Source organism: Nomia melanderi, chromosome 8, assembly GCF_051020985.1.
Source record: "Nomia melanderi isolate GNS246 chromosome 8, iyNomMela1, whole genome shotgun sequence".
Classification (NCBI taxonomy): domain Eukaryota; kingdom Metazoa; phylum Arthropoda; class Insecta; order Hymenoptera; family Halictidae; genus Nomia; species Nomia melanderi.
This window is the reverse complement of record NC_135006.1, coordinates 18069348-18089125: the sequence shown is the minus strand read 5'-3', so window position 1 is coordinate 18089125 and position 19778 is coordinate 18069348. Positions and strand designations below refer to the sequence as shown.

At 43.7% G+C, this 19778-nt stretch overlaps 1 protein-coding gene across 19 annotated transcripts in view; it reads right to left on the bottom strand.

Annotated features, from left to right (window-relative positions):
* mtd (TLD domain-containing protein mustard) overlaps window positions 1–19778 on the bottom strand; it is a 203725-nt gene that overhangs the window by 46166 nt on the left and 137781 nt on the right. For 14 of the 19 annotated variants that reach the window (XM_076369879.1, XM_076369882.1, XM_076369873.1 and 11 more), the window contains 2 exons: window positions 13238–13326; window positions 1925–2153 (listed from right to left, as the gene is read on the bottom strand). In XM_076369879.1, coding sequence (XP_076225994.1) covers window positions 1925–2153; window positions 13238–13326 — 318 coding nt within the window. Of the gene's footprint in view, window positions 1–1924; window positions 2154–13237; window positions 13327–14701; window positions 14790–15735; window positions 16295–19778 lie in introns of those variants that run through there. The other 5 variants (XM_076369875.1, XM_076369876.1, XM_076369877.1 and 2 more) reach the window with 4 other exon arrangements.

Here is a 19778-nt window from a genome sequence, read left to right as displayed (position 1 = left end):
TGCAGCTTTTTCGTTATTGGTTTACGTAGCGGTCGCGAGATGTACATTTGAAACATCCTGTATCCGTCGGGCGCGTGTACGTGTAATGGACGTCCGAGCGATTAATATTCGACGCGACACTCGGCCAGATATAATCGAGACCCGATTCATCTCGATATTTGGCCAGGTGAGTCAATCCGATTCACCTGAACGCGCCGCGCCGCCCACCTGTTCCATTATTCATAGGCGGATACGTGGCCACACGTTAATTTTGCTTTCGGTTTATGGCGGCCGTGCAGCAAGACGGCTCGACGGCTAATAACGAATCGTCCGAGTGATGGGAGACACCGTGTAAACGGCAGCGTTGACTAACGGACGTTTCATTTAAATATTTAGTGAAAATTTCTTCTGATTTTGAAAAATAGTTTATTTTATCAAAATTTCATTGTTATTCGTTATCACGTTACAGATGGCGAATTAAGAAAACAGAAAACTTCACTTTGACTTGGCAGAGGAGAACCGCGCTAACGCAGGGCTGAGTGTTAGAGTACTCTGTACTCTGCGATGGAGTATTCTCAGTAGGGGAGCCTTCGCTGAGAGAGTTGAGAAACACTGAAGTACACAGAGTGCACTATTATTTAAAGTGCTCGAGTACTCGAAGTACGAAGTATCTAAAGTGTCCCAGTAGCCGGAGCTGGTACCGTTCGATTCCCGTCTCGATATCTCGGTAGGAACTGCCGGCATTTCGGTTAATCGGAAGTATTCGAGTATCCGAAGCATTTGAAATATTCATATTTAATATCGAAAATATCTGAGCTCCTATGGAGAGTGGATCGAAGTGCTCGAGACGTTCAAGTATCTGGATCACGGGGAGCATTCGAATAAATCAAAGGCCTGCGGTACTCGACTCGAGTACTCTCAACGTTCGCCGATAAAAGACTGATTACAGACTCCGTCCACGCAGGCAGGGGCACGGTTGCAACGCAGTCGACTTCATTGTCGCCGTTTCGAGAAGAAAAAAGATCGAAGCGGAGCGGGCTGCGTTAGTTGGGCGCCGACACGAATCCGTCGAATATCACGCAACGTTTGCGACGATTGTCGTCAGGAAACCACGAGGGAGCGGCCGTGGCAACGTTGAATGCCGTGCAACGTTGATAATGAAGATTTTGCACAGTGGGCATTGTGAAACATCCTTCACGCGACAGTTATGTCCAACTAATTACGATGGAAACGTAAAATGTTCCATGATGTATCTGCCTTAACTTTAGTTAAGTAATCGAGTAATCGTGAGTAACCAAGTATTCGGTCAAGTAATCATAAGTATCTAGTACTGATAGCTACGAAGGTCTAAATGATCATCGATTTTCTGGGAATAATGGAATAAACTGCGAAATAAATGAACTTAGTGTCGAGAAGAGTACTGTAGAGAATGTAGGAAACATTGATTGTTGAATAGTAGAATTAATGTTAGTATCAATATTATTATCAGAGTAATGTTAACACTAGTATTCATATTGTCACAGTAATATTAACCCTCAACGCTGTTATTGTAATATTTACAACGAATACATTAAGTGTCGTGCTAGATCACTTGTTTCCACTTATCTATGTTCCAGTGATTTTCGTGATAAACAAACTTGAAACACCGATTCGTTAAGGGTTAACCCTTTGCACTCGAGAGGTCTCTCACCACTTGATTCGACACAACAAAGCTAAGTTGAATATTTAATATTTCAAATGGAACTTTGCACTGCTACGTGAAATATTGACATAACTCCTTCGTCGCTTAATTTACCTATGAATTATCGTTAAATTAGTTTCAAACTATATCTCGTCAGGAAATGTTGAGTATCTCCATTGAAAAGCTTCCGAGCGCAAAGGGTTAAAACAGCAATGATAACAATATTCCCGACAATGAATCAGACGATCGAAGGAAAGAACTCACCTTTTTCCTCGGGAGGTAGGTCATCCTGGGACTCGTGGTCGTGGCACGGATCCGGACTGGGCGCGTCCGCGGTGGTTCCGCCTCCTTGTCGACCTTCTCCTTTCGCCGGTACCCATAACTGCTGACCGGGATAAATGAAAGTACTTCCGAGCCTGTTCAATTTGCTCAGCTCCGACGGCGTCGTGTCGAACCTCGCGGCCACCGACGTCAGCGTGTCCCTATCGCTCACCTGCGAACCGACGAAACCGAGTCGCGGATTACTCGACAGGCACACGCGTAATTCGTCCGCGCGACCTCTCTCTCTTCTCCCTCGATTCACCGGGGAGAAAGGTGTTTGCAACGGAAATAAATCACCTGTCCGCGTAATTCCCGGCAAAAGGAATCAGCCGCATCGACTTCCGTCGAACGCGCTTTCCGTTTCGTTGCCTCGCTAGGACCACCGGGGGAAGATTAATCGATCAACTGCGTCCGACGAGCACGCGTCGCCTCGAGACCCAACGTAATAATACCACCAACGATCGCTTACTGACTTCGTTTCATTAATGCTAGGATTACGGACATTTATTATACAGTTTATTTTATTGGTCTTAGAACTTCGTATTCATTAATTTCCATTTTCGAACTGAAAGGTTTGAAGATTAGACAGTTAAAATACACATTTGACTTATCGCATCGATAAAAATCGACATAAGCATTTACTAATATTTGCAACATTTGATATGCGTCGAATTGACGCGTTCCGTAAACCTAGTGGTAAAATTTCGCTATTAGGTCTATTACTTAGTGACTTTCGGGTGAATTACTTATCGACCTATCGACTTATTCACTTTCAAATTACTCGTCAATTTTTATATGCAACTGTGAAGTGGCGAGAAGCGAGTCACTGCGAATTTCAGGAGAGTGAAAATTAAGAATTGTTTGGATGTCTTTCAGTGCAACATTCTCTAGGTCCAAACAATTCGAGCGACTAGTCACTAGATATCAGTGACTTGTTCCTGGATACTTATGTTTCCTGTTTACCGGAAGAAACGAATGATCGTTGATTAAGTTAGTATCATTTTGGGTTTCGAAACTCGTCGAACAGTGAACTGGTTAAGCGACCGAACCGATCCGAGAACTTTCACGGCGCAGTCAACCCTAAATGCAAATCGGCCGCCGAGCTAAGCTAGGTGTCCAGTCGACAACAAAATTATCTTGACAGCGTTCCTGAAAATTCAACATTGTCCGAGTCGCAGTCGCTCTGAAGTCAGTATCGACTGGAGATAATTTTACTTCGAAACGGACGCGTGCGCTAATGGCTCAGGCGACAACCGATCGGGGATCTTTGATCGATCGATCGGCCGAGCTGGGTCGCGTTTCGAGTTTGACACAGCGAAACGCAATTTCACGGGCCGGCGCTAATGCAACGTCATAAACTGTAGCTTCCGGTGCAATCTGCAACCGATCATCCATCCATTGCAGCTGACAAACTGGCGATCGTCGCTGTATATTCTGGGTAAGTATACTATGCGCTGGTAAAAAGTGAGTATCGATTGAAACGCGAAGTTTCGATGGACGTCATGAATTATAAAAATTCACCAGTTCGAATCTCGATTGATACATGCTTTGGAATGCATATTGGTGGATCAATTTTTGAGAAGGTACAGCGGAAAATGGCTAGCGTACCTTTTCGAAAATTCTAAGAGAAATCTAAAATGTGATTTCGATCGGCACGGTAGTAGTGTTGGAATCAAATGGTGAAGGCAATAAAAGTAGAGGTCAGTTCCGCGACAATTCACTGTACAGTAGATTGATCCACATCGCGATCAGACGGAGCCAACTTCTCGCCGTGTCTGACGCAGAGACGTAATCTACTGTACAGTAGATTCGTCTTTATCTCGGCCAGACGATCTCGTTCTCAGAATAGTCTGATCTAAGGTGTACCGTTCTACTAAAACATTTAATCAAATTTTGTTACTCTTCAGTTCGCGGATTTAATCATTTTGTCAAACGAATAACCCCTTATAACAAGATTAAAATGGCTGGTAAATATTGCAAACAAATATTCCTCGGTTTCCTCTTTTCTCCAATAAATCATTAACGACGAACTAATTGCATCGATCACAGTTGACAAATCAGTGAAATAAACCACAGTGGTTAAGGAAATAGACTGTCCTCTTCCATTGATCAGTGGAACAGTCCCTTTGCTGTCAGCCCTGGCAGTTCAATCGATTCATCGAGCTCTTTCAATAAAAATATTCTCAACATACCAGTGCCCAGTGCAACAACTTTTCATATTCCAAAAACTATGTAAGCAAATGTTTTAGTAACTCGAACAGGTCAGCACGCAGTTTTCCTTCTTTTCTATTATTTAAGCAACTGGTGTGTAATTTAGCTGTATCTGCCGAAGATTCTGTATATTCGAAAGAATCTTCGTCCGCGAAGGATTAACCCCTTCACAGACGAGTCTGACTGGACACAGGACTAAGGGTTAAATCATTCGTTTGCGACTCAGTGTCCCGAACACGAACATCTCATCTCCCCGAAGTGCCGGCGTTCGTCCAGAGATAAGCCTAAGAAACCAGTGCACGGTTTTGGGGCGGTTATTAATTACGGATTCCGCGATAAAGACGCGGAGCGTAAGAAAATGCCCGGCTGCCCGATAGATTGCGCGCGCCAAGAAAGGTCATTGGACGTGGATTTGCATAAGAGGCGTAATGTGCCAGCGAATGGACCGGTCTCAAGGCTCTCCTTCAAGGAATTCAATTTTCCGTTACTCGATATCCCCTTGCACACCATTTCTGCGGGATTATGCAAATAGTCTAATGGCCGGGACACCGTCGCCCGTGGAACACTTACGATTACACCGGGAACAGAGGCGTCGTTCGGCCGGCGAGACGGGAATTCGCTGGACGACGGAAATATTTCAGGCGCTTACGGAATTCTACTTCTACTTGGAATTTTCGTTTCGCTTTCCGCGCTGGAAATCTACATATTTCGTAAACATTTTTACGTACATCTTGGACTTGAAGTCTGTGACCTTAAACTGTCGCTGCACGTTACACTCAGCTTCAATAAATTTCTAATTACTATCGATTGTTCGATGACAATAGCAGTTGTCAGCTAAAAATATGAAAGCAATTCATTGTTCGATAGTACAGCTGATCTTTGGAAGATGAACTTTACTCGAAGAAGCAGTGTTGGAATTTGCATTTTTCTTGAATTGTTACTTCCAATTGACACTTCCATTATGAATTTGAATGCAATAATTTAAAGTTTCCTACACTTTCTTAACCAGTGGCTCGATCGCATAAAGCGTTAAGCAGAAATTCCCGTGCACGATTCGGTCCGCAGCTTCGAGCGCGTGCGTTACGCACACGCAATCGGGTGAAGTGCACGCAACTGGGTCAGAAGCTGGCCCACGTTCGCCGTCCGCGGGTTAATCGTCGCCGATGACGTTACGGGGAACGTTGGCACCGTGTAACGTCGCAGAAATGTTGCAAGCCGATACCGCTGAGCCGCTGCAGCGGACCGTTACGCGGACATTGTGGTGCAGTATTTCAGGAACTGCCGGCTACCTACATATAATACGTTATACCGTTCCGCGGGCCGTTACAACGACCGCCTGTCGACGGAACCCGAAATTCGACTGCTCGTGTAACGAAAATTCGAGGTCACCGATGCGTTGCATACGATTCGTCTAATTCTTAACACTTTCACAAAAATTTTCTTCTTTGTCGCCGGAACTTTTTGCAAAGTTGTTCGTTAAAATGTACAAATATAAAATATTAAATTCGTTACAACATGATAAACTTAGCTGCTTTTTATTAAATGATACGTGTAATTTCCAATAGCACCACGTTGAGGTCACTGCAAATAATAATAATAATAATTTATAGTGTCACCGGACGTGAAAGAGTTAAGATTTTCAAGCTGCAAGATTTCACAGACAAAAATTGTATACAAAAGAAGATTGGAACACGGAGTTTGTGTTTTCATTGAAACTTTCGTTATGGATTTGACGCAATACATTCGAGTATTTCAATTTTCCGAACTCCAGAATTGTTATTTACTCGTGTCTCTCGAAGAAAGCTGCGCTCGACGCGTACGAATTAATCCCGTCGACCTCGGTGAGCTGCGGCGACGATCCGCCGCGGTGTCCGTCGAAAACCGCACGATACGTAATTAACGTAAGGCCATTAATCACCGCGGAGTCGGATAATAGGGTACGTTTAAGGTATATACTTTTCCGCGAGAAAACGCTTCATTTCCCGGGCGCGCCGACCGGCAAATAGATTTTATGACGCTTAAAACGCGATTCGTGTCTCGATGGGATTCATTAATTATTCCGCGACACCCTGACCCCTCCCCTTTCACTCGATCGCTCTTTATTCGTCCGCGCTGCTCCCGTTTGAACTCTCTTTCGATTCTTATCGAACATTCCCCGAAACCTCGACTTTTAAGAGACAGAGTCGCGAGGATGGTCGAGAATCTTTTCTGAAACTGAGGATGTTTCTTTAAATTGTCGTCAATTCTTATGGATTATTACTTATTATTAATCGTTGTCAATTATTATCAAGTATTAACCGCAATTAATGATCCGCTATTGCTGACTACCATCTTTACTGTCAGCATCTTCGATTACTATCGAACTCGAAGGGTTAACATTGATTGCCTGGAGTTTGGGCAGTATGCTAATCAGTTAGAACGGTGTTATCTGGGAATATATATGAATTCGTAACGATGTAATAAAACGTGTGTAGTCGCATAAATTATCTGCACTGAATTTCATCGGAAGTTTCATTAAAATCGACGGTTGAATGATATTCTCTCCTTTCTCCTGGCCGTTAGTTATACAGTTGCCTGACTGGAGTTACCGTTCACCCGCAAAAACCGTTTCCATTAACGAAAACATCACGCTGGTTTTATTCTCAAGAAAGTCAGCCGTTTGAAGTCTGCACTGTAGACCGGCCATTGGTCGATCAACCGATTCGATAATTGCTTCGGAGAGTATCTGAATTTCTTCGGTAATCGTGGAACGAACAGATGCGATTGATTTATACGATCGAATATTCTGGAGATTAGATATCAAATGATCGGCGGACGTTTAGATGGATATCTAATGATTAATGATCGCCGATACAAGTATAATGTAGTAGTGTTTGTATTATTCTAATAATATTATAGTATAATCGTACGAGAGATAATACAGCAATACTGAATTTCAATTGAAACGAAACACTCAACATTAAGGCCAACTGGTTAATGAGCGTCGGTTCGTTTTCAACGAAAGACCGACCGAGCGAAAGGGCGAGTCCACAGCTTTCACTGAATCCACTATTGTCGCTGGATCGTTGCTCCGCTTTCACTGGCCGTATCGCGATTCGATTTCATCCGAATCCATCAAAATCCATCAAACTTCTCTTTCGTAACCAATTAAAGGGAAATCTACGCTCAACAACTACTCCACGATGTTAACCTTAAATCATTCATACACGAGACACGTTAGAAACGAATGTAGCTTACATCGTCCTTTCGACTATCTTATAATAATATTGTCCTATTGACAATCATCGAAGACAAAATTATTTTCACACGTGTCTCCGTCCAAATACAAAGTTTTAACACTAGGTTTACAGACACCTTTGTACAGTTTATTCTATTGTTCCTAGAACAATTGATATTTGTTCATTTAGACCCTGGAAATTAGTTTTAAAAATAGACAATTAGGATACGTATTCGTCAAATTGCATGAATAAAAATCGACGTAAACATTTAACAAATAATGTGTAATAAAATTCAGAGTGCGTCAAATTGACGCGTTCCGTAATCCTAGTGTTAATTGACTCCCGGTAAAAACAGCGTTAACATCCGAAAACGTCGAATCATTTCTCAACGAAAGCAAACATTCGAATTTCCCGCGCAAGGATCAGCTCGGCGGGAGATTTGAATTCGTAGAAAGGTTCCGTCGAAGAGGGTTCGCGATTAATCGAGCGTAAAAGTGTATTTCACGCTCGTTCGCCACGGCGAATGCGCCGGGATCGCTCCTGGCTGCTTTCTTTTCGCGTTTCTCGCCTATTCGGGCGATTCTCTGTTACGGGGATCGAAGACGAGAGATTCGAATATGGCGATATCCAGCGATTCCGCCACGAGATGCACCTGATAAAGTAACTCGTGCGCGACGCCGCTATCGGAGAGAAGTTACTCAAAGCAACGACTGAAGAACGACGAACGAATCGACTCTGATTCTGATCAATTGTTCGGATGCTGAATAATTAAGCCTGGAAAGGTCACAGGCCAAACCTCGAGACTAGATGTTTACTTTTCAATGTGATGGAGTTCGACGCGTCGACTTGAATAACCAGCAACCGAATAACGATGAACTGTTTACTCGTTATTGTTGTTCAAAGGAAGTCTTACCGGGATGATGCACAACACTACTCGGCACTACATAAACGCGATATCCCGGATATTAACGCGATACCAGCAACTCGGCCAGATTACACTCGATCATTAATCCGCGATTTGCGACCGGCTTCGATTAGCGTTAACTTTTATTAACGACCCTGGTAATCCGGCATAGGGCCGTTATTAGGCGTGAATTAGTCCGTGGACCAATTCCTGGAGGATGGAGAACCCACTTTTTCAATTAACCCCTTGACGTATTTACTTTCGTTACTAGCTTGTGTAGTATTTTACTATCGACAATTTGTAGGAAATACAAGAAAATTTTCCATTCTACTTGGTGGAAATTTCATTTGAAGATAATACATTGATAAAGTGAAATAGTTGTTTGCTTTGATTCGTGGGTAACGACATTGATTCTTGTTAAATTGGTTTAGAAATCTTCATCGTGAGTCTCATTGCACGGCAAGGGGTTAACACGGGAAACATTGAGTGTTTGATGCAATTGGTACGTAATCTTTATGAAAACCGTGGCAATAGACTTTCCTCGTTTCGGATATTTCACTCTTGGAATTATTCTAGCAATTATAAAACTACAGTACTTAGATCCTGTATCAGTCATCGTAACTGATTAATCACGGTTACAGAAAGCAGAAGTGTCGATCGAATACGGCGAGCGGTAAGCGCTTGAGTAATTAAGTTTCAAGTGAACGTTAATTTAAGGATTCGATTTCCAAGCGAAAAGTGAGATTCCGCGTCTTCGATTTTCAACGGAGCCGTCGCGCCGTTGGCTTTTGAGATAGCTGCTCGTTAAGTTGCTCGAATTTAGAAGATAGGAGAACTCGCGACACCGTTTCGACGTCGGTTCGTCGTCAAAGCCTGGTTCCTGAAAGGCGATTTCGTACCCGGCATTCCTCGGAGGCTTTCCGAACCACCGTTCGGCTGAGTTCGAAACGAAGTCGGCGATGAATCGACGGCCGTTAATTGGCGGCGTGGAAAAGAAAGCGTCAATTAATTCGACAGAGCGAAAATATCTGGAGATCGTCCCTCTGGAAAGCGTCTCGCCGAGACGATCATCCGCTAGAGAAATTCTTATCGAGATCCTCGACGTAATCCGCTACTCGCTTGGACTCGCGGCGATTAACGGAGAATTAAGGTTGCACGTTCCTCAATCGGCGATACTCGTGTGAGATATTCCTAACCGCTGAGTTGATTTATTTTTCGTCTGAAATTACGTCGAGATCCAGTGCTGAAGAGCTTCGATGGAGAAAGGATTGGAAATTGGAGACGTTTAATTATCGCATATGATTGACTGTTATTCAAGATCGAAGTTCAATCACTATTATTATCATATAAATCTCAACTTCAACGAGTAATATTAATTACTATCTAAACTTGAATCGCTAATATCAACTATCATCCAAATTCCAAGCTCAATTACAATTACCAACTATCACTTAATTTCCAACATCTGACGCAATAGAACTATAAAGTCTGTTTAATATTGAATTTTGTATAATGCCTCGATACGTGAAATATTCGAATAAAATAGCTTTGTTCTTCAATGTACGTATAATTTCCCCTCGAGTTAGTTTCACGAAATATTTAAAATATTTCTAGTACTTCTGCTTGCGAGTGCAAAGGGTTAAAAAGGATTCCCCTCCGGTTCTCTTTGTAAGATTATCGGCCGGCCCGGCGCGGTAACGGTTCCGCACTATCGCGGGAAGTCCCGGGGCCACGGAAGGACGCGCCCGGCCTAATGGCGTGTCCCCGAGTCGGCGATTCCAGCGGGTCTTCCCATTATCCCCGTGCAACGGTACCGGAATGACCGTGATTGCCCTATAATCCAAGTGTCGCGCTGTAATCAGTGTTGCCCCGGCTCCTCGATTAAAGCCTGTAGGCTTTGGGGCGTCCGTTTCGGCCGCTCGCACCCTGTCGATCGATTAACATCCCTCGTCTAACTGTTCCTCTTAGCCGCCTCGGTTTCCCCTGTTATCTCGCTCGCTCGCGCCCGTCTTCGATGGAAACGCCGACGTTTATCGCGGATCACCGTAAACGGACTGCTGTCACTTACGTTTTCCTTTTGTTTTTCACCTTTTACGTGGATTTTGGAATCTTGTGATTCGTTTTTTGATATTTCAATCGATTGTAAACGTTGGATTACGTTGTTCCTCGCTAGAAATATTTAACATTTCTTGACAAAACAAAGACGACATCCTTTGAAACTAACTTGTAGGGAAGTCACAAGCTATTTTATTCGAATATTCCACGTATCGAGGCATTACATTAAATATCACATTCTATAGTTTCACTGTGTCAAATCAAGTGGTGACTGAGTCACCTCTCGAGTGCAAAGGGTTAACGCTTTTAGGACATTTCGGAGACTTTCGTATCCGAGGTAGAGTTCGCAACGTACAATGTAACTCGCGTAACAGAAGATCGATGGATAGCTCTCTATTTACTGTATACGGTTTCACGTGTAATCGAACTTTCTCTGCTGAAGATTTGGAATATTTCGAAAAATCCGAAGGGTTAATTAATTCGACGCGGTCTGCATATCACAAATGTAACATCAATATCAGTCCAGTGTGAAATTATATTATATTAGACTATAATGTGCACAACTGCCTTTTTTTCACCTTCCCCTTTCTCTCTCATTTCCCCTTAGCCCCCTATACTCTCCTCTATCCACTGTAAACGTACCCTTCTCTCTATTATCCGTCTGCAGCCGTTCTCCCTTCACCTCTCCCTGCGCCAGACACTCGTACAAAGTCTTTCAAAACATCTTTGAAATCAGCGAAATGTCGTGACGGGTCTGCGAGGCGAGAAAGTGAGCGTGAACCGCGCGCGCGGCCAGCCGCTCAAGAAAGTACAAGAAGCGTGTCGTTGCGCAACCGTTCCGAACAACTTCGCCGCATCTCATGCAACGGACCCAGCCAGACGGACGGTTTGCGAAACTCTTTGCGCACGGGGTGGCTCGACTCACGTGTCGTCGTTAGACGGACCTCGAATACAGCGAAACGCGCGTTTTTTTCCTTCGGTTCGTGTTCCAGTTATCCAATGTTCACCGTGTATTCTTTCCTTGAATTTTCTACGAGTGTCCAATTTGGAAAATCGGAATCATGGGTACTTCGTCCAGACTTCTCGATGTCCACTCGTTTCCTTCGCCAATTAACATTAAGACTACCGAGAAATTAAATTGACTTCTTAAAATTTCGCTATAGAAACTCCAAGAGTACATCTGTTCAGACTTTCATTGATTTACAATTCAATTTGCGTAGTGCTAAATGAATTTCTTTAATAATTTCTCACAGAAACATTTGTTACCTTTCTAATAATTGCAAGAGGAAGACATCAGGCATAGGTCAGTTTGACTCGTCTGGTAGTGTTAGTGTCAATCAATTCAAAATTATAATATATTGTTCACTCGAAGCATTTACATCCCGAACGTTCTTATTTCTCATTTATTGGACCCAAGTAAATTGGCAAATTCTCTGGTGTGTTGCGGCGACGATTTCGGTGTCAGTTGACCGCAGCACAACAGGAAATATCGTTCGATTTCCGTGATCGATCCATTGCGCGCCAGAGACGCCATGTTTACCAGCAGTCGGTGCTCCAGAATCCGAGCGACGCTGCCCCAACCCTTTACGGAATTTCTGTTGCATAGCAAGTGTCCGCGTCTTCCGGGAAGCAGTTCAGAAGTTTCAGCGTTAAACGAGTCGCCTAACGAGAGTTTGGCACGCGACGAATTTCCAGTAATTTCCCGAGGCCGCGGTCGAAAATAATTTCACGGCGAACGCGCTCGTCCGGGTCGCGAGTAAACGTTGAATTTTCCTCGCGAGTGAAAGTTTCGGTCCGTGGCGTTTTACGAATGTCGAGGTTCTCGAGAGATTCGAATTTCTGCGTTTTTTAATTTGTTTCTTAAAACGAGTCTGGCAACTGAAATCTCATTGCAACGTTAATTAGTAGCAAAAATACAAAGATAACGAACAACGAGGTGTGTAGAATATCGTCAGACACAAACAAAGTTGAAAGAATGCGACAGGAACATTTGTCCATCGATCTTTGAACGATCTACCGTAACGCCGAGATGGAACGCGATGCTCTATTTGAGCGAGAGCTATGAAACTCCCTCCAGGGAAGATTTATCGCGCGAACGACACCGAAAACCGGCTAGAAAAATGAGTTCGTCCAACGAAACCGGCGTGCGTCTCGTTCGAACAGCCAGCGCAACGCACGGCCGCTGCAGGCTCGCGACAGTGGGAGACTTATCGCGGATGATTCATCATTGTCACAGAGATACTCGATCCCGCGCCGTTCTCATTAAGCGGTATAAAATGATACCGGTCGATCATTAATTATCCTCTCGCGTTTTGGAACGATTAATGCGACCGTGACGACTGCTTTGTTTCTCTTCGGTAGAAAAAGTGGAACACTTAATGTTAGGAATTCATGCATCCTTGGTCGCCATGGTTTGCGTTAGGTAAAAGTAACGATGAAAGTGGGAAATCGGAAATTTAAAATATAGTTCGTCAGTTGAGAATTTCAAATGGCAAATTTGCAGACTATCGATCGTACAAATGTGTCAATCTTCGAACTTTCGAGCATTCAAATCGAATGTTCAGAGTTGGAGCTTGACAATGCAGAAATTCAGGTTTGAAATGTGAAATTCGAACATTCAAATTAGAATTCGAATGAAAGGTATTAGCCGACAGTGTTGCAACGTAACGAATGAATTTCTAATGGAATGTTCGTTCGCGTGTTGGTAGAGAGATTACTAATAATAATCCTTGACACCCAATCGTCTTCGCAACTATTGATCACCGTTTGACACGGTGCAAGCACGAGTGTCGCCATGTTAGGCGACCGCGAAAGCTCGAGGGTGTGCCTTTATTGTGATAGGTGGGTCGCATCGGAATCGTTACTCACCGTGTAGGCGATGGTGCTGATAGGCTGCGAAACGCGGCCGTGCTTCTTCTCCTGGGTGGTCGAGCCATCTTTGCTTTCGCTGTCCGAATCTGCAATCAACGTAATTACCAAATTCATGAATTTTATTCGAATTAAAATAACTTAAATTAACAAGATTCGTTAACAGTAGAACTATCCGTCATTTGCCAGTGACTTTATAATTTGAGAAATAAAGATTGAAGTACATCAAAGTGTAATATAATGAAAGAAATTAAAGTACAAAGTAATAAGCAGCGTTGCAACTTCAATAGAGAAATAATGTTGTCCCATCCAGTAGCTCTGCTGTCGATTAAACTGGCGAATAACAATTAACGAGCAATAATCGATGAAAATCGAGGTTGACCGGAGGTTTACATTTATGTAATTATTCACGTTATTAATACAAGAGTAACATAATTACTGTAATTCCAGTAGGATCCTTTATTCTGTTCGTTCCAATCCTTCGACGACTATATTTCATTCTCTAAAGACTGCGATCAGTAATTACCTCGTTTCCTATCATCGATTATCCGCTATGAATTTGAAATAATCACCGTACTGCGTCGTTAGGTACGTTTCATTACGATCTTTGGAATTGGAGGTTTAAAAATAGGCAATTAGTATTCACCGAATAATGTTAATCAAATTCAATATGCTTGAGATTCACGCGTTCCGTAAACCTAGAATCGGATGACCTAATAAACGGAGGAATTTAATTGCGTTTATTCTCAGAAACGAAAGAGAAATTCGATTTTTCTCCGGTGCTCTTCCTCGTTCCGAGTGTCTCTCTGGAAAGGATATTCTTTCCTCGACCAGGTTTTCTACCGACCGACAGACCGACCGCCGCAGTTCGCGCAAACTGCATTCTTCAAGGTCTCAGTTTACCTAATGAAAATGGCAAGCACCGCATCCATGAATCATACTAACCTTTCAGCCGCCGCGGAGAAAGTCGGCTCGATGTTGGGATAACTTATTTTCAGTTCGGACGGAAGGCAACGTGTTAATAATGCACGCGTCGACCGGGCTTTCGCGGAATCTGAATGGACGCCGGTTATCCCGACCGCTCGCGAGCTTTCCGAGCGGCGAGTCATTCGTTAATAACGTTAAACGTGTTAACTCCATTAGCGGCCTCGAGTATTAATCGAAGGCAAACAAGAATGGACGTTCAACCCTTTTACTCGTGATCCACCGGATTCCATCGGTTACTCTGAACGATTATTCGGGCACGTTACCGATTTCCTCGTTGGACGGGGAATTATAGTTGGAATAATTGCGTATGATTATGAACAGATAATCAAAGTAAAGTGAAGTCTAATTCGACATTAAAAAAGTGAAATTACGATTCTTATAATCAATGGTACACTAAATTACTTCAAATTCGCGGAGCAACGCTCATCGAATCAGCGATCTGTTAAATGACTACGAGACTTGTTAAATTTTAATTACCGTCACTTGTATCGAAGTTATCTCGAATTGCTACTGCCACGAAATTAATATCTACCGTCCATTGAATTACCATTGCATCACTCCGCCATCTTGTGCTGGTCGCGGAGGAAGATGGCGGAAAGTTGGGCATCCATTTTCACGGGCGCGAGGTTCCCGTCGACCGCGTTCCGCTTCGATGCGCGAATCCCGATCGACTCCGGCGTTCTCCTCGGCTGTTGCACGAATTGATCCGAGAAAATCGATACAGACGGCGCGGACAATTGATCGTGTCGCCCGATACGGCTACATAGTTGCAATTAATACGGGACGGTGGACGATTCCCTCGGCGAGCGCGGCTCCTTCGACTCCTGAGCACGTGTCGCGATCGAGGATACTAAATTGCCGACAATTAAATGCATTTGCGTTCCGAGTCGGCATGTGCTTTCGATTTGTTCGGTCGCGTCACGCCGTGAGTCGCAGAAATACGCTCGCCACCGTGTATAATCGGGATCCGCGGGCACCAGCGTAATAACGGACGGTGTTTTTCTGCGCGCGGTGTACACAGGGTGTCCCAAATTTGTCGATACATCGACGCTTTGAAATGGTAATGGACAGAAGCAATTCTTTTTCTTTCGTTAATTACTTGATATACTTTATTACTACATACTTTCGGAATAAAATTGTTATATTTTTGTACTTCTAATATCAAGAATATAGGACGGCCATTGCCGTCATTCGCACCTACATTCAGCACAGCACGGCTACAGCATTGACGTCAACGCGTTAATGAAACTCTGAAGAAACGGTGGAACGAACAGACCGGAAAATCTGAATTTCCGACGACTGAAAATATTCGAAAGACAGTGGTTAACAGTTGGTAACCGATAAACATATGAACTACCAGGCAGGCTGTAATCATTGAACAGTTTCTCATTGAAAACCGTGCGATCTCGTTCGTGCCCGCGAATCGAATATTCGAAGACTACGAACAGGTGAACGGACTTGTAGAGGGGCTTTACCGCAGTCGCGGGACGTGTGAATAAAAAAAGAAATACCTCGGTTCGATTGGAAACCACCTTGAAACTGCTCCAATACTTTTGCGGACTCGTCGTCCACCACGTAGTAGACGATATAATCACGGAATTGCGTCTCGACGATGCACACGTTGCTCGGCTCGTAGTCCAAGAATTCCCACGGCGAATCCGATCGGAGCGCGCAATCGGACTCCGTCGTGCTCGATCGGAACACTCGCGAAATATCACTCTCCATCCTACGGGAACGCGGCGCGAACTTTTCACGATCGAGAAACAATGCACCGCATTGTCGTAACGAGAGGTGGCTCGTCGGAAAACTCGTACCCCCGATAGTAACTCATCGAGCCGCCATCTTGTCGGGACGTTTACGGCCTCTGTAAATCACTGGCCAAGGGTTCAAAGGTCTTTCGACGCGGATTTTTCAGCTGTGCCAGTTTTCAATGGTTTCTCGCGTGAATAATAATCGTCTGGCTTCTATACAGAGTGTCCGGCAAGTGCAGCAACTCATTCCAAACAAAGGAACGTCCCGGACGCTGCGACGCGCTCGTTGATCGATTGCTCTCGGGTTTCATTTGACGAGCTGTTGATCGTTTGATCGATAGAATGTATATGGCATCTTGGAAACAAACGTGACGCGGTTGAAGGGATCGTCTTTGTAAAATTTCTTTGTAATGCAAGCGTGAGTTTATTCGGATCTTAGTTGGTTAATCATTTCTCAGAAGTATCAGTCATTATATAACGAAGCATACATTTTAAATTTAAATAATCTTCAGAATACTAGTATAGCAGCAGCTTGATATTAGAAAACTGCACGCGGAACGGCTATTTAAATTCAAAGCGTAAAAGGACACTAATCCGAAAGAATTCGCAGCGACCCGAACCAATTATAAACTCTCAGCCTGATCGTCGATTCTTTCGACTGGCAAGCGTATGTGCACTTGCCTGTCGTCAACTAAAGCGTGAATGGTAACCAGCGACCGCTCAAGCGTGTAAGCGCGAGTCAAAGCGTCTACGTCAATTCGGTACGTTCACTGGGAACAGTCTCGCCTAGTTTCAAGTTCACTTTGTCCAAATGATTCTCGCCGGTCGCAGTCCAGCGGGCAGCGGGCGAATCGGCACGAATCATTCGCTCGGTCGAGCGTGTTCCGCGAATGATGACTTCATCCCGGTCCCTTTAGGAACCGGCTCGATTACGAAATCTCGAAGGTCGCGATTCGCCGAGCCTGTTAGTCGACCGACGGCCTGATCTCTTTATCGACTCGATCTCTACGGATATCGCTGTCCTGGAAACCGGTTGACCGGTCGGCTCCCGAAACGAAATCTATTTCACCGGATGATCCGCCGTCCTGTCAATCGTCGATTCGACAAATCGTCACGGGGCGATTGAACAGTCGCGAACCCTGTTTGCAGAAAACGTGAACTCACTTTCCGATGCGGCTGTGTGTGGACACTGTTGAAACGCGCAGCGGAATGGCAATGACTTTCCGATGGGAACGCAACGGTGCGCTCGTGATCCGCGTGGATCAGCCTTGAGGCACCGTTCGGCATTGAGGCGCTGTTAGGATGCTCCGCGGGTACCGATTGCGTGCGCGAATCGCTAGGAACACCGGCACAGTTCCGTTCGGACGACAACAACGCTCTACCGTGTCATTTGTACAGATACCATCGGACGGACGGAGAACACTTTAAAAATAACTTTGTAAAAACCATGACGGAGCAAGTGTTTCCATTGCCTACTTTCGTGTTAACACTAGAACCGTACCAGTAAAAATGACTGGTTTCGATTCTTTTGTTCAGTAGTTATCGATATCTTCGAAGCATTGAATATTCGAAATAATTTTGAAAATAGCTTCATTTCAGTACTATAATGAATGTCTGAAGAAACTGGAAATAATCTATTGTACAATTTTCACAGGAATTACATATTAATCGTATTAAATGCTCGGTAGTTCTAGTGTAGAACCACACCTTACATCACACAGAAATTTTACAAAGACGATTTCAGTGCTCGATAGTTCTACTGTCAAAATGTCTGAATTCGCTCGAACGTTTCTAGAACACGAGATTGCGTAACAGGCCGCTATTCTATCGGTGCCTCCGAATATCTCGATGAATATTCATCGCGGTTAAGAAAGCCAACGTGTCTTTAATCCCAGCTTAAGACTGAACGGTAACAACGACGCGTTCCGGCGACGCCTATCAGATGCTGACTCGGTGTAGGTTGGCGATGGCATACGCGGCAGAAAAGTTGCGAGTGGAGAGCAAGATAGACACCGAAGCTAATGTCAGGGGGAAATCGCGACGATTATGCTTATCGCGTTTTCTACGCTGCATTTTTCTTGCAACCCCTAAAATAAACATATCCCTCTATCTATGATAAGATATCAAAATTACTTCAAAACTGAATTAGCGTGTGAATTATCTGTGTAAACACGAGTGATATGGAATGGAATAATTTGTTATGGTTTGTAAGGAAAATTCGAAGGTGTAAATTCAACGCATTCGAATTTAGAATATACAATTTGAACACTTGACAATTTGAAGTTCGAAATTTGAAAACTCGAATGACGCGTGTGATTTTAGCGATCCAAGTTTCAGAGACAGCAGAATCTCATTGTTCTAGAGGCGCGAGCGAATATTGGCCACTTTGTTACGACCACGCGGAGATAACGAAATGAAATTAACCGAGAAAAATTGAGGAACGGCTATTTATAGTGAACTCCATCATCCGATAGTTCTCTCTTCTCGCGTGGTCGTGATATTTGCGCGAAGTGCATAATGCGCATGGTGTTCAGGATCGAATTCCTTCCGCCTGTTTCCAATTGTCTTCGCGTTCAATTGGCCGGCGATCAAGCCGGTGATAGGTTAACAGGATCACGGAGTTTCAATTCTATTTTCAGCGCGGCGCAGTCTTTCGACAAACGGCGTAATTCTACGGATCGCATCGGCCAAATGAATTTCTATGGAAATCAACGACTGATAGCCTAAATTATTAACGCTAGAACTGTTGAGCCAAACTGAATTTTCAGATTTGTAGAAACTCTGTAGGAACTATAATACAGAACTTCTATAGAGATTTCGATGCAGTTACGAATCTTTGTTAACTTATGAGAGAGATCTCTGTTATCTTTCCAATAATCTTTAAAAAAGGATGAACGAATGGCAAATGCGAGCCATTCGATAATTCTAGTGTCAATAATGTTCTACACGCTCTTCTTCGGGTAAACAACAATTAAAAGCTTTTCACGGAAAACACTGTAAGTGCAAAAACAAAAACAAATATATGTTCGTTCTTATTCTGCAGCGTATAATTTAAACGCAATTTTCTGTCAGCAAATGGCCACCGATAATGTCAGTCATTCTTTGTACAGATAATATTGAGAGATGACATCATCGTGGCACAACGTTCAATGTCGACTAATTTTCTTCGCCCTGGAAATGCTCACCTTGCCACTTACGATTTTTCCTACAAATATTTCTCAACGTTCTCAACGAAGTTTCAACGAGAAACGGTTTACTCGCCTGGCAACTGGACTGAAGCGAACGAAAAGCGGAATGTCGAAGAGGAAGCACGGCGATCCTTGCGCTGAGGAACCCATGGTGTCATGGTGAGTATTGCGCAGTATTGGGTAATCTCGAGTGAATCAAACTGAGTGATCCCAGATTATTAATTCGCAGTCCGTGGAATATTCTGTAACGGACTGTACTGGTTGGGCGATCGAAAGACTACGAGTCGAATGGTCACTTTAACCGTGATCAACCTACTCACTGATCTGTTTTGGAATGTCGAGGACTTTCTATTCAACAGGATCCATACAAAAGGGAACGATCGATGGGATTATTCGAACCATCCGAATGTTTCGAATTGTTCGGATCATTCGGAATGTCTGCGTTTGGATTACTTGGACCACTCGAACGATTCGAACATTTTAGATCACTCAGAAGCTTCGAATCATAGAAATAATTCAGATAATTCAAATAACACGATTGATTCGAATCTCCTAGATCACTCAGAAGCTTCGAACCATTGAAATAATTCAGACAATTCAAATAACACGGTTGAT